The sequence below is a fragment of the Antennarius striatus genome, chromosome 21, assembly GCF_040054535.1.
Source record: "Antennarius striatus isolate MH-2024 chromosome 21, ASM4005453v1, whole genome shotgun sequence".
NCBI lineage: Eukaryota > Metazoa > Chordata > Actinopteri > Lophiiformes > Antennariidae > Antennarius > Antennarius striatus.
In genome coordinates, this window is record NC_090796.1 from 17,252,501 (window position 1) to 17,268,348 (window position 15,848).

At 51.8% G+C, this 15,848-nt stretch overlaps 1 protein-coding gene across 3 annotated transcripts in view; it reads left to right on the forward strand.

Annotated features, from left to right (window-relative positions):
* Positions 1 to 15,848, forward strand: part of LOC137588172 (adenosine kinase-like) — an 88,789-nt gene that overhangs the window by 37,781 nt on the left and 35,160 nt on the right. For all 3 annotated transcript variants that reach the window (XM_068305064.1, XM_068305062.1, XM_068305065.1), the window contains one exon: positions 199 to 307. In XM_068305064.1, the coding sequence (XP_068161165.1) occupies positions 199 to 307 (109 nt within the window). The remainder of the gene's footprint in view (positions 1 to 198; positions 308 to 15,848) is intronic.

The following is a 15,848-nucleotide window of genomic DNA, read 5'->3' on the forward strand; positions in this document are numbered from 1 at the left end:
TAACCGTATGAGTGACGTCTAGCTGGCCTTCAACGTCCCTCTGCTTTAGTGTGATCACGTTTTGGTGCTGGTTTTTTCTAAGAAAGCAATTTAAGTTGTCACAGAACAAAAGGAAGAGATTTTTGGGGATGTTTCTGAGGCAAAATTAAGATGGATGATAAAGTAAGGCTGGAGATTTACGGCGTCTGTCTCCTGCAGGTCCCTGGTTGCTAACCTGGCGGCGGCGGAATGCTACAAAAAGGAAAAACACCTGGATCTGGACGGCAACTGGGAGCTGGTGGAGAAAGCCAAGGTCTATTACATCGCGGTAAGTGAGACACTCCGCTCAGAGCGCCGGTTCCTGCCAGAGGAGGACCAAATGTTAAGAGGCTTTATTCAGGAAACGCCGTCTGCATTGTCAATATCTCCATTCATCCTTTGTGGGGGGAAATGAGCTGCGTTACCGACGGGAGACAAAGCGCCCCCGCTCTCTCCGTCTTGCTCTGGTCTTTGTGAGATTCTTCTACGCGTGACGCCTTCATCCCTCCCCCTGAACGTGGAGACGAGCCAACAGGTGCTGCCAGAGCGTGGAAATCGATTATTCAAGTTCACTCTGCCCCGCCCCGCCCAGACTAAACACACACACAGATGGAGGAGGACAGATGTGTGTGTGTGTGTGTGTGTGTGTGTCGGCTGAGGTAATGTCTTCACTTCCACGCTTGTGTTTCACCGGTTTTTTTTGGGGGGGGGGGGTTATGTTGAATTCTGGCAGAGGGACGTTTTTCGAGACGAACGGGCCGCATTCCACGTCTCTACGCTGCATCAGCGGCGTAAAGCTGGACGCTGTCCTCCGGGGGGGGACGTTCGTAAAGACGGGTAAAACGACAGGAGCATCCATCGGTAGCTGTCCAGTTAAAACACACACACACACACACACACACACACACACACACACACACACACACACACACACACACATCAGTCAGTTTGTGTGGTCTCATTTTTAGCCTCTGCTTCAAATTAGCAAACACGGCACATCCTCTGCAAATTGGCAGTTGGGCTTTGCCCACATCCGACGGTCCCACTCTGGGGGGGGGGCGCTTTCCGTGGGATTTGAGGGGGTGGGGGGATAGAAGGGCCACAAATGGGTGTTTGTCAGTGCTCGGAATCTCAAACGTCGTCTCCAGCGTCCCTCCAGGGCCTCTTTGTCCAAACGGTGGGGGGGGGGGTTCAGGTTATTAGAGTCCAATTCGCCCCCCCCCATCTTCTCTCCCGTGTTAACCGAACCAACCTCTGGATGAACGCCGTTGTTGATTTTCATTACACGACCCCCCCCCCACTACGTTTGGTGAATGCACCCCGATCTGCAAATGTAATGTGTGTGTGTGTGTGTGTGTGTCTGTGTGTGTGTGTGTGTGTCTGTGTGTGTGTGTGTGTGTCTGTGTGTGTGTGTGTGTGTGTCTGTGTGTGTGTGTGTGTGTGTCTGTGTGTCTGTGTGTGTCTGTGTGTGTGTGTGTGTGTGTGTGTGTGTGTGTGTGTGTGTGTGTCTGTGTGTGTCTGTGTGTGTCTGTGTGTCTGTGTGTGTGTGTGTGTGTGTGTGTGTGTGTGTGTCTGTGTGTGTGTGTGTGTGTGTGTGTGTGTGTGTGTGTGTGTGTGTGTGTGTGTGTGTGTGTTCAGGAGGTGATGTACGATGATTCCTGGTCGAGGCTCTCAAGGTGTCTGCGACGTGATTGGCTGAGAACAGACTTATCAGGGGGCTCTAGCGGGTGGGCGGGGCCGTCCGGTGGCGGCGGCGGCCGATGGCCGCGCGGAGCAGCGCCCCCCCCCCCCCTCACAAAGACAGAGAATGTTGAACTCCTGCCAAATGTTTGGTGGCAGGCTGTTGCTAGGAAATGTGGGTCCTGAGGCAAATCACCGCACAAAGAGCGACAACAAAGGCGTGGGGGGGCAGTGGTGTGGGGGGGGAGTAGGGGAGGGGGGCGGAACGGCGAGGATCGCTCCCGTTTCTGTTTCTCCCTCCAACAATCTTAAAACACCACAAATGGAGGCTGATGTTTGGTGCGACGGGGAGATGAGTGACTGTAATTGGGTGGTGTTGGTGGGGGGGGGGGGGCATGCTGGCCCAGTTAGCCCCCCCCCCCCCTCCTTCCCTTCACTCCTGCTTTCCTTCCATCCCCATCCCCCTTGGCCCTCCGTGGACACCCCCCCGTCCTCCTCTTCTTCCCTCCTTTTGCCGTCGCCTTTGCCCCCCCTCCCTCCCCACTCCAGCCTGTCAAACACACACACACACACACACACACACACACACACACACACACACACACACACACACACACATTTTGCAGCATACCACTGGCGCTTTGCCCTGCAATCTGATCCACGCTTGCTGCGGCGTCCGTGACGTCGCGTTGAATTAGCCCCACCCATAATGAAACAGCCACGCCCAGCTTCACCGTTGGGGCGGGAATTGATCCCACGCACAGAAGCGACGAAGATGAAGCCGAGGGGCGAAGACGAAGACGATGGAGGCGGGTCCCGTTGGTGACCGGGCGCAGAACCACCCCAGGGTAGTCGGAGGAGACGCCTGACTCCGCCTCCACCCGCCCCGCCCGCCGAGGTGCAGCGCCGTGATGTCACAACCCCCATCACAGGTGGTTGGTTTACACCCGTTCAGGTTAGCCACGCCCACAGAGCGCCACCTTAAAGGCGTGTCGCTGCAGGCGGGTGTAATTGGTGGTCGTGTTCCTGCCCCGCCTGCAGGGGGAGCTCAGCTTCAGCCGCCGCAGAATAACTAACACACACACACACACACACACACACACACACACACACACACACACACACACACACACACACACACACACACACACACACACACACACCAGCCCCTGCAATTTGCAGCCAACAAGCCAAAGGCAGAGGTTTTCCACCCGCGCTGCTACCTGACACCTCCTCCACCGCCAGGGGGGGGGGCGACGATCAGCGCCGAGGTGACTCCGCCCCCCCCCCCCCCAGACAGGACCGCGCTGTCCTCACGCTGACCTTCAGCTGCTTCTCTTCCTGCTCTTCATCTCCTGTATTCTTCCCTACCCCCCCCCCCCCGGTCTGTACTGCACCACTCTGCCCCCGTCCTTCCTCATAATCAGGGAGGGATCACGAGGCAAAACGCAGGGAGGGAGGGCGGGGGGGGGGGGTGGGGGGGAGGAAAAGAGCTGGCAGGCTCCCCCTTTGTCTGCAGGCGATCAGTTACAGTCTTGGTTGCCGATGAAATGTAACCCCCCCCCCCCGCGTTTACACGCCAAGTGTGACTTCTGGCTCCTGATGAAATGGATTTGTCGACGGTTCCATCCTGATCAGTCTGTTCTCCAGGGACCAACCGTTTCCTCACGCTGCTGTCCTGCCTCCATGGAGATGGGATTGTCGCTGGCGTTCGTCTGCCCCCTGCACCTGCCTATGAGGGGGGGGGGGGGGTCACATCCGGCGACACCTCTTCTTATTATAAGGCCGATTTCGCCGCCGTGTGATGTGGTCCAATCAGATGTGGTTTTGAGCCTCTGACGAACATGAACTGATCTCTGGTCAGTTAAAGCCGACTGTTCATTGGCTCATTTTTCTGACTCTCCCGCCGCCGGCGCCAATTATAGGATTTAAATCTGGAGGCAATCAGGCGATGAGGGCGCGGCGTTCAGTGTTTGCTGTCACCATGTCATTCTCTTGAATGCTAAACACGCGTGTGGGAGGGCGGGGCCCGTTTGGGGGTGGGGGCGTGTGCGCCGAGCTGCACCTGCCTAATTGAGTGGTAATGAGCTGTCAGGAGCGCGAGCGTCGTGATTGGCTCTCGGCGGGGGGTGGGGGGGTCGTCCCGTTGCCGGTGGGACGTATGGGCTGGCCCCCCGGCCCTGTTGCGGGATCGCACGGCTCCACTGGGGGGCCGAGTGGGCGGGGCGAGGCAAATTAGGGTCGGCGGGGGCCAAACGGTGCTGGCTGGCGAGTCAGTCTGTGGATTCATTTGGGGTGTTTACGGTTCTCTCCTCTCCCATTGGCTGGAAGGAGCGCTCTGTTCTCACCGCGTTACAAATTCAACTATTTATTTATGTTAGCATCCTGGCTAGCAGCACTCGGTTAAAGCACTACTTTAAAGTAGAATTAAGCTGCTGCACAGCTGGGGGGGAATCATTCTGGTATTTTATTCCCTCATGTGTTTGATTATCAGCAGCAGAGGCGCTGAAAACTTCTCCGTCTGACAGTTTGGAGGAAGTTTCCTGGATGTCAGGGTTCAGCTCGTTCCGTCGTGACGGAGCAGCGCTTCTCACCGCACCGAATCCGTTTGCCTGTCTTATTCTTATTTCTTATTTTCCGTGTGGAAATAGTTAAAAGTTGGCAGCGCTCCTGCCAGGTTTTTATTTCAGGACTGCAGCATCCTAATTCGAAGGACCAACAACAACAAAAAAAGATGCTTTAATCCTGTGAATCTTGAGTAATTGCCTCTTGGAGGGGGACGGGGGCACATTTTTTGGACTCTGGCAGGCGTCCAGGCTGGAGTCCGTCTCTCTCTGCCAGCACGCAGTGACTTTCTCCTCGTACACCCACGTTACCTTGTAAAAGCAGTTGTTCTTCTCCAGCAGGGAAACCACCGCGACCTTTCACCCCCGCTTACCGGCTCCACCTGAGTCGGCCGCGTCGGCGCTGGGATGAAACACTTCCTGTTGTTCGCCGTCGGATCCCAGAGAAGTCTGTTTTTACACCTCGCTTCAAAGCGGCGATGGGTCGTAATGTTTGTGTGCTCGTCCACCAAATGTCTCCACAACCGAAAGACAGAAAGACGAGACAAAGAGCACATGAGGTGATGACCTTGAGAAAACTAGGTCAAGGTCAAATTTTCTCTTCTATACCTTATAGGTCCACATCTCTGAAACCTGATGAGATATAATCACAAAACAAAGAGCAGGTGACCTTCACCTTTGGAAAACTAGGTTAATGTCACAGTGGATAGTACGATGTAGAATTCATCGCTGCGACCGTTGTGAAAGTAGGTCAGGGTAAAATGTTGAATTCTGGGGTGTCGCGGGATGTTGCCGTCGGTGACTGCCTTGTTTAATTCATGAGAACAAGTTGTAAAAGGTAGAATAATGCCTCAGCGCTGCGCCGGGACGGCGTTTGTGGGAGTTGCACGGCTTTAATTGAATAGACTGAGTAATTATTTGTCAAGTAATGCTGAGCAGGAAATAAATAGCCACTTTGCGGCGGTGAATTGTGCCTGATGGCCATGTGTTGATCCTCTCACCAGGGAGAGGGAAAAAACCTGCTCCACCGGCTAAGTATCTGATTAAGATTCACACGATGAAACCGCAGACGCTTTAGGATAGTGTGTCTCCTGGGCAAAAGACGGTGAGTGGAGCTAAGTGTCAGACGCTGTTATGTTATAAAGTCTCCACTGAATAAATATCGCCGGATTATTCTCGCCGCCACAAAGCCCGGTCGGCGTGACAGCTCCGCCGCAGATGTGCGTCTCTGCGCAGCAGATGCTGGACACTGTTAGCGACAGAATTGTTTCCTTCTGCAAGGTTTTATTTTTCCCTTTTATGTCATTGTAATTTGTTTATGGTCTGTAATAAGCCTGTGCATATCTTCCTCCTGCCAGGTTGGCCTGCGGCCATGGTGAACGGGCAGCATCCGTTTGTCCTCTTAAAGGAGACCGACCACGTCTGAGGATAATCCTGTGAATTAAACTTGATTTGATTATTGCTTAATTAAATCACAAACCTTCAGATTGTTTTGTTCTACGATATGAAGCCTCATCTGGCCCAGCTTGACGGGAACGGAGCGTTTATTGTCTTTTGAAGACGTTTTTTTTTTTTTTTTTGTCCCATCAGTCTCGTCACGGATTCTTTAACTTTCTTTATTTGATGAAAAAGACGCGTTGACGTTTCCTTTTCTGTGCGGCGCAGATGAAACCCAGACGGTCTGTGTTCATCACGTCCCCCCCGGAGGAGATCAGTCATGCTTTTCCAGGTTGCCCCCTAAAGAAAAAACCAACAAAACCCCCACCAACCTGGTTGGGATGCAGCTTCCTGGAGGGATGAAAGAAGGGAAGACTTCATATCTGGGTTCACTCCCTAATCTGGATATTCTGGATCCTAATCTGTGTTTGGGACGTGATGGACGGTTTGGAAGCATCTGGAGCCGTCAGCGGCGGCTTGACGGCTTCCGACCGGGTGGGGGTCCACACATGCGGTGTTTATTTTTCATGCATGGCCCCGCCCCCCGTCGCCCCCCCCCTGACCTTATCTATTGTCTCTCAAGTGTATATTGTAAGCAGCTTTGGAGGCTTCATGGAGGCTAAGCTGGGGGCTGCCGCTGCTCTGCCGGAACATTTGGACCTCTGGCAAGTGTCAGATTTTCAGCAGCACATTAAATCTCTTAACCCAGTCCCCCCCCCCCCCTCCTCACCCCCCCACCTCGCCTTCCTCACCCCCCCTTCCTCCCTCCATCGCTCCTCGCTATGCTAACAAGCTGGCTGTGATTTATTTTTCATGTGTGGTGTTGTTAGCCGCCATTTTTTCCCCCCTCCTTTGATTGGCATCTAAACTCTGGTTAGGAAGGGTGGATGGGGGGTGGGGGGGTGGGGGGGGGGCAACAGCTGCACGTCCCCGCCCCCCCTCCCTGACTGTGAGAAGTCCTCCGGTCGCGCTCTGATCGCCACGTCCTCCGTTATTGGCCGGTTTGAATGTCACGCGCCGCCAGCCCATTCGTCTGATGCTCCTGCTGGCCGCCAGGCCCCCCCCTCCCCCGTTCCACCCCCCCCCCCACTGGAGTCCTGATAGGGCGCCAAAGTGCCAAACGATTGCCCTCCGCCAAATAAAAAGCAGACATGTTCCCGTTTGATGTTGGGATGTTTGCGTGCCTCGTTTCCATCCCATTCCAAAGCATTTTGTGGAGGGGGGGTTGGGGGTTGGGGGTTGGGGGGGGGGGACCAATCAAAACAATAACTGTGGTTCCTTTTGACAAAAGCCCTCGGCTCGCAATTGTCAGAAGATGTAAGCTGACTCATCCACACAAGAAGGGCACGCAGCCCTGGGAGCGGGGGGGGGACCTCTGATGACCCCCCCCCGACTCGTTTATTCCCATCATTTATTATTTCTAATGATTACTCCCACTCTGGGTTTTATTCTGCTCAGGACTGTTTCGCCCCCCCCCCCATGTGAAAATAAGAATGCATTGATTATTTTCCATCCCACCGATGGAGGAATAACATGCCCCCCCCCCCCCCAATTGGTTTGTTTATCTGGAGCAACAGACTGGGGGTGTGTGTCGGACGCTGGCTGCCATCCACACGCTCCTCAGCGGGATTACTCACCTTGGGAGGGTGTATATGTGGGGGGGAGGGGGGGTCTACTAGAGCAAGGTTGATGTTCCCAGTCCCCCCCCAGCACAGACATCAGGCTGTCATCCGCACTGCTTATGTGACATCATTTGCCAAGACAGATTTGTTACAGGAAAAATAAATTTGGGCCTAAAAAGGGATTGATTTAAGGACAGGCGGAGAGGGGGGGGGGGGGGGGCAGGCGACAGGAGGGATGGGATGGGGGGGGGGGCTCCCAGACACATTTCACCAGTGAGAGGGGCCAGATCCAAACAAGCTGCCAGCACAAGATGGATCCTGGCTTCATGTATAATTGATAAAGTGTGTGTTCTGGGTGTCAGCGGTAAAGAGGACGATACCAGGAAGACGTCTCTCCATCGGAGGCCAGCATCATTTTTATTTTGCCCCCCCCCCACCGCTCCTCTGGCTTATCTTCTCCGCTCAGAAAGCCCCCGTTGAAAATTATCGTTTTTCTTTGAAGGCGACATTCGGGGGAGGAAGCGCACCTTCTAGAAAACACATCCTGTTCCTGCGCCCATTAGGGGTGGCGGTCCGGGGCAGATGGCCATCTGCGGCGCTGACTGTACATCCTGGCTTATCGGGATCAGACATCTCGCTCCCGACACCCCCAGCATTAATATCAGCCCCCATCCTGCTGAAAGCAGCACAAAGGATTAATGCAGCGCTTATCCTTTTGGAAATAATGCGCTTTATCGAGCGGATGTGACACTCTAAAAGCTAATGATGACACTGAGCGGAGCCAGGAGGAGGGATGGAGCGCCGCCCCCCCCCCCCCCCCCCAGGAGCACACATGATTTGCATTCCGGTGGATCAAACTCTATTGATCTGGCGTCGGCTTGTTTTTTCCTCTGCAGCTGTTAGACGCTGTCACTGCATCATCCACCTCCAGTACTTAATAACCGGCTCGTCCCTGAAGGCACCGCTGATGCCTTCACTGGACCTCCGGCGGGCCGTGACCCCCAGCAGGTCGGGTACGGGTTCACAGGACGGTCCCGGCTCTGGGGGTGGGAAGCCAGCTTGTCCAGCTTTGGTCGTAAGGAATGTTAAAAATATTACAGGTAGATTGAGAATATAATAATAATATCATCTTATTATTATTATCATCATTATTATTAATAATAATATTAACATTTTATTATTAATATTATTATAATTAAATAAGCAACTTTTCTCCAAGCAGCACAAAAACAGGTTAAATAAAGTTTGAGTGAAATGATTTTAAATCTACTTTTTACAGAATAAAGATTCTAAAATCAACTTAATATAAATCCCCTTTTTCTGTTATATCTCAGATGCTTTCATTTAATCTCTTTATATCAGATCAGATTATAATTATTTATTGATCCCAATTTTTGCATTAAGGGAGCAAAGGAAGAGGAAAACAAAGATAAGTTGGAAAGTCTTTTCTCCGATTCCTCAAACATCCCCTGAAGGCCCCATTTAAACCATTACAACAGTAACTTGTTTATATGTATATTTATATAAAATCTAGTCATAATCGTTGTAAACATTCCCGTTGGATGTCTGTCGGTGGGTCAGCAGGACGGGTTCAGCCTCGCTGTGAGGATCTCCTTCAACCCCAAACACGATTTGCTGATAAAGAGGTTAAAGAACTCTAATAATAAATCTGTCACATCCTCAATAAGACGGGCCGTGGTGTTGGTGGGGGGGGGTCCAGCACTGAGGGGCAGACAAGTGGCCATCAGGGCCCCCGTCGACGGCTCCTCTCGTCTTTCTGCTCCCTCAGGTGTTTTTTTAGCTGACAGGACGGTAACCTTATCAATCACAGCTGCTTCCTGCCCCCCCCCCCCCAGGGACTGAGTGCTCCCCCCTGGCGCTCTAGTGAGGGTCCTGCCTGCTCCTCTCAGCCACGCCTCCTTGTTTCTGAATGAGCTGATGAAGCCACAATTACAGACGCAAACCCCGGCTTCTGATTGGCTGGAGCTGCTCTTGTCTCGCCGTGGACGACGGAAACGTTTCACGACCCCGGTGACCTCCGGTCGTATGCGTGCACGGACGCTGGTGACCTCCGGTCGTATGCGTGCACGGATGTGGTGACCTCCGGTCGTATGCGTGCACGGACGCTGGTGACCTCCGGTCGTATGCGTGCACGGACGTGGTGACCTCCGGTCGTATGCGTGCACGGACGCGGGGGACGGACGGATTGGATTAGAGGCGCTGGACGCTGCAATCTGCCGTTTGTGCCCCGCTCCAGGGGCCGCTCCAGGGGGGCTCCAGGGGCCGCTCCAGGGGGGCTCCAGGGGCCCGTGATGGGTGAGGGGACAGACTGACGGTGACAGCGGGGTGGTAATGGGTCCCAATGAGGAGGAATAGCCCCTGGGGAGGCCGCCGCCCCGTCCGAACGACGCCCCCCCTGCACTGGCGTGGAAATGGAGCTATTTATATCTCCACCAATCAGAGGGGCAGGACGGGGAAACGCTCGCCGCCTTCACTTCCCATCAGACGGGAGCCATAGATGATGGATCCACAGATATATATATATATAGCTCCGCCGATTGGCTCCTCCAGGCCCCGCCCCCTCCGTTTAAAGCATCAGGGCGTTTGACACGCGTGTCGTATCAGATCGGGCGCGGCGTTGGTCCGACCAGACATCCGACGGATGACTCACGCATGTTGGCAAACAAACACGACTTAATGAAGGATGTGGAGCCGTTTAATGTCCACAGGAAGTCCTTCTTTCTCCCTGGGGGGTCATTTTGTTGCTTCTTTTACTCTTGGACTTGTCGGATCTGGACGTCCCGGTCGCATCTTTTCCAACCCCCCCCCCCCAGCTCCTCTTTGGGTTTTGAGTCTAAGTCGTGTCGGAGCTGTAATCTCCTGGAGCTCTGACGGCGCTTGAACGCATCACCAAATGACTACCAGGAGGAAACGGGTTCGCGGTCGGGTTCCTCTTGAACCGCAGCTGTTCACCCCCCACCCCGGATTAAAAAACACACAACCCCCCCCAACTAGGACCTCCTTCAAAAAAAAAAAGAAAGAAATGGAAAAGCAGATTTTACACTCTTGTTCCTCTCAGATATAGATTAGCCGCCTCATGCAGCTTAAACAGGAACCCCGTCAATCCTAATCCCGCGCCGCCGCCGCCGCGCCACAACGATTGTTTTACAAGGCCGTGATTGCAGGCGGGAATAATTGGAAGTGGAAGGCGTCGATCCGTTGAGCGTAGCCCGGGGAGGGGTTCCTGGAGACGCTGACACTTCACACGCATTATGAAGCCATCAGGTCTCATTTGCACAGGCCTCTTTTGTAATTTACCCCCCCAATTCAGAGGAGCAGCCTCCCGCTCTGAAGCAGAAAAAGCTCCCTCGGCTCGCATTGTTCACGCTCATTGGAACAGACACTGAGTGAATGAGTGTTGGAGCCGGGGTAACGCGCCGCGCTAACGCGCCGCGCTAACGCGCCGCGCTGTTCCTGTCATGTCTGTGGCTGCTAGCGGAGCCTGATTTGCAGCTTCCTGCGGCCTCGATGCAGCGCAGACGGAGCTGCAACCGTTTCTCTGCGCATCCAAGTCCAAGCAAGTTGTTTACAAGTCGCAGCTGAAGGAACCGCCTGACAGATAAAGGACTTCAAAATGTCGTCTTTAAAGGAGGGGGTTGGTGGTGATGGTGGGGGGTGGTGGTGGTGGTGGTGGTGGAGGAAACCTCTTCAGAGGAAAAGGAGCGGGGGTTTTCCACATGCCGCCCAGACGTTCTCACACATATTGAGTTTGTCTGCGTGCACCTTTGAAGATGCAAATGTGTCAACCACATGTGCCCCCCCCCCACCACCACCACCACCACCACCACCACCCAGCGCGCAGCCGAGACGCTCAGCTGCGTTTCTCACGGCTCTTAAACGGCTGCCAGTGATCTGGAGGAGTCGTGTGAAGACGCTTCTTCTCCGGCGGATTAGTTCGGGGGGGGGGGGTTCAATGATTTGGTCTCGTTTATCGCCGGGAGAGTTTTTTAGATTGTCTGCAGGAACCAATGAATGACCGTGGGTATAAACCAGTGGTTCAAGTGATTTAGTCACATGACCACTGGGTCCACGGCGAGACGCTTGAGTTATGGTCATGTCCCGACTCTAAGATGCAACACCCTGCAGCTCCATCAGCTAGTCTACAGGGCTTTACTGGCTGACGGCCTCCAGGGGGCGCTCTAGCAGGAAGTGTCAGAGAGACGAACAGGTGGAAGAGATAAAGCAGCGAGGACGACGAGGACGACGGTACTCAGTTTGTGTTTATGGTGGGACAAAAACGTGGCGAAAGTCACATGATGCAGCTTTTTAGTTAAAGACAATCTGGCTGTTCGGAGTAGGAAAACTAGAGCGTGTTAGCATCAACAATGACGACACGCTGGAGGCGCGGCGTTGTTCAACTACCGTGTCACAGGTGGCGTTTGGAAAAAAGTGGTAACTAGGACCAGTGCAGTGACGGTCTGCAACATCCCACGACACCCCTGAATTCAAATCTCACCCTGACCTATTTGCATAAGTCAAAGATCAAAGCTAGTGCTCTGACCTACTGTCATTGATCAAAGCACTAGCTTTGATCAATGACAGTAGTTCTGTAATCTAGAGAGTATTTATACGACCAAAAGCATCATGACTGCTACCCAGGACAAAGGGTAAATTATCCCACTCAGTCCCCCCCCCGCGCCGACTCGTGTTCCCGCCTCTCATTTGAATATCTGAAGCGAAAGGTCGCCGCGGCGACGGCGACTTACACGCCGCCAGTTCAAGACGGGGCGCTTTTACGAGTCCCCCCCCCCCAGCCTGTCGGGCAAAACTGATAATGAATCAATCTGTGTGGAACATTTATGGGCTCCCCTTCCTCTTCCTCCCCCCTGGGTGAGGCCAATTAGAACGTGGCCCCTGCTCTGGGGCGAGGGAAGCCCCTCGCGTCGGGGTATCAGTATTCCTGTGGATCTCCAGCTGAGGCGCGTCCGGCTGCTCTTTCCTCACACGTTAATTCCCCATCATGTGTGGGAGACGCTGCCCCCCCCCCATCCTCCCTCTCTTCTGCTTTTTCTCTCTCAGAAAGGGGAAGGTTTCTTGATTCCTAGCATGCCAGAGAAGGGTCCTCTGAGGATTACATTGGCTAAGCCCTTATCACTCCAGGAAATTCACCGCCTGCTTAAAAAAGTGGTAGGAGTAGAAAATCAAGGGGAAGTGTTATTCTTTTTAAGTTTCTCCCTATTCCCATGGAAAGTTATTATGGGTTTGAAGAAAAGTCCTTTTTTTGGCAAGTTTTTCTCGCAACTGCATTTCATATTTCAGCCTTTTTTCTGTTGTTTTTTTTTTCTTTTTCCGAGCGGCTGTTGGAATTTTATTAGTGGAAAATGTGATGGCAGGTGCTCGAGAGCGAGAGGAGGCTCAGGGAGGGCTGCGCTCGCTGGGAAGAGATGTTAAACATCCAGGGGAAATGTTTGTTATTCTAATGGGATACCACCATGGTAACAGCTTTTAGAGACTCCCTAGGCTTTGTGAGGAGTATATATATATGCACGCTTTCATCAATCTCGCCTAATTTCTTTAGGGATTAGCAAATATAATCAGTCCTTTTGCTGCAAGTCTTCGCCTGCTTATCGACACCCTGTTTGGAAAGGAGTGAAAGCAAATACACGGGCCATTAATACCAATCAGAATTGAAGTGAAACCGCTTAAATGCATTCAAACATTCAATATCCAGACAGAATAGCTTACATTTTGCACATACTTGCTTTTTTTTTAAAATTTTTTTTAAATCCCTCTCAGTGTGAGCGAGGCGCTCCAAGTCAAACATCCTTCAGTTTAATGAATTATTATTTTCACTTTTAATACCTTTACGGGGGCTTTAAACCCAACTCATTTACAAGAGCTGGTGAAAGAGGAAAAGGAAACCTCCATATTTGAAACGTCTCTCACATTTCGACCTTTGCCCCCCCCCCCTTGCAGATATCCTTTAAGTGGCTCCTTTAAGCGCGCCTCAAACGCGTTTGTGACCAACTAACGGTGCGTTGAACTCGGACGACAGGTTTGACGGCAATGCACCGTCGTGGTGGGGTGGGGGGGGGTGTGAAATAGTTGTCTACATATCATCTCTGGCGTTCTACTATCTGCTCCCCTGCCCCCCCCTCTGTGAAATATAATGCTTTTAACTCCCCAGCTTTTTCTGCGCTGGTTTTTCCATCTGTGTGTTTGCTCGTCTTGGCCAAAGGCCAAAGGCTCTTTCTGATATAATCCCCCCCCCATCGATCAGACTCTGTTTACTCTAACATGGTTTCTCTCCCCTCCAGCAATTAGACGCCAACCTTCCACCTCCTGCTCCACACACCAGCTTTATATGTTTATTTTTCCCTTAAGTGGTAATTTTTCATGTTGTGGCTGGGCTGTGAGGTGTGTGTGTGTGTGTGTGTGTGTGTGTGTGTGTGTGTGTGTGTGTGTGTGTGTGTTAGTAATGGATACTCCTCAGCTGAACTGACACGCCGGCTCCCAGATTAAGGCTTCTTTGTGTTTGAGGAGAATTCTCCCATCCTTCCTGGACGATTCCTTCAATTTGCTTTGAGATGTTAGAAAAATGGACGCGTCTCCAGGAGGCGACTCCTCCATCCATCTGATGGAGCGATGGCCGTGTGCGCCGCAGCCCCGGCTAAAGAGGTTCAGATCCCACCCGGGGGGGGGGGGGCGCTCTGCATCCACCTGTTTTTATTATTTATCGTCCCGTGCGTGAAATACAGGAAGAGTTTTGGTTTTTTTTTCCCTGGCTGGGAATGTAAAGCGACAAATATGGAGGGGAGGAATCAGATTCAGATTTTTACACGAGGCAATTATATCCACAATCCCAAGATGGTGGAATTGGAACATGTGGCTCGTCAACTTCACGGAGAGAAAAACAAGATAATGAGCTCACTGTTAATTATGTACAGGAGACGCCGCCGCACACGAGCCACAGGCGTCTCACCAGAAAACCACCCAACGAAGTCCAAACCGGATCAACTCAAACTGTCCCGTCCAATCAGCTCCCGCCGTCACACGACGTGGGAAGACGACACGGATCAATAAAAACCAATAACGGACGCAAACTTTCACTGATTGGCTTCTACTTTTGATATTTATGAAAAATAAGTTTCCATTTTTTGTTTTTTTGGTTTTTTTTAATCTATGCAGTTTGATATCATCTGACAGGATTAAGACTTTAGCTCAGTGGGCCCCAGTTTTTTAATCTCCGCAGACCGGTTTCATCTCAGACAATATTTAACGGACCGGTCTCCATTTGTTCCATAATCGTTCATTCAGTAGACGATAAACAACCTTTCTTTTCATAAATTGATAAAAATTTCTGTAAACGAAATAATTATTAGAAATAATTACATTAAAAACTGGATTGACGTGATGAGGTTCATTTTAAATACAGCGACTTACAATCAGTTCATTCAACATAGGAGAAATACTGATCATTTCAATCAAAGGGTGAACAATCAATCAATAATAATCATTACAATAATGAATTAGTGGTGGGGGGCCTCTGATCTCGGGGTAACGGAGACAATGACACCTGAAGTGTGTTCTGGACGTCCGGTCGACTCCAGTTTTGGTTTTCTCACTGCAGAAAATCCCACTTCAGAGACAGGAGGTTGAAATGGAAACAGGGATTAAGACACTTTATAGGCGATCTCAGGATAATCTGCCTTGACTCTAATCCAGAACACTGGGGCAGTTGTGGGCGTTTAATTGTGTGGGTTCGGGTCAGGGTTAGATGTTTTGTTACTGAAGAGGAGTTGTTTGATAATCATTTCAGGACCCGACTTCTGCAGAGAATTTGGCTCTAAAACAGCTGCGTAATGGAGCTTTTTCCAGGACGGGCGCTAACAGCGCTAAGAAGGCTGATTTAGCATCGACTGGCTGCTGTTCTCGTGATGCTCAGACTCGGTTCAGAGGCGCTGGAGCCAACTTTTGACGCCATTATCGCTTTCAAACTCTTTTTCTTTTTCTTGATTACAGAGAGTTTGAAGTGTCTGAGCTGCGATTACCTGAGCCCAGGTGGGGAGGTGGTCCTCGCTCTGCTGCCAATCCCAAAGTCAAGTTTAAGCAAAGTGCCGACGCGGCTGTTAGCAATCAGAACCGACTTTTACGGAGCCCGTAAAGCGTTTGTCGGGTGTTTTCTCCTCTTCCTCGTCGTCTGTTTACATCATCAGAGCCCTCACTATATTTCTCCCTCTTGGCCTGAATAGAAAACAATCAGAGTTGACATCATCACAGCACAGAAGATAAAAACATGTGGAGTGGATAAAGTTTCCTCGCCTTGACACCGTTTCCCGCCAGTTGCCGTTTTATATAGCGGTGTCATTTTGTGCATAATTCCACGGTGCATTGGCTCGGCTTGATTTGATTTAGGACCTCCACTTTCAAGGAAATTGGGCTTAGGGTATGAAGGTTCACACTTCTCGCCTGCAGGCAATTGATTTTTTTCTGAGTTTGATTTTAGTGCTGCAGCAGTGGTGAGCGT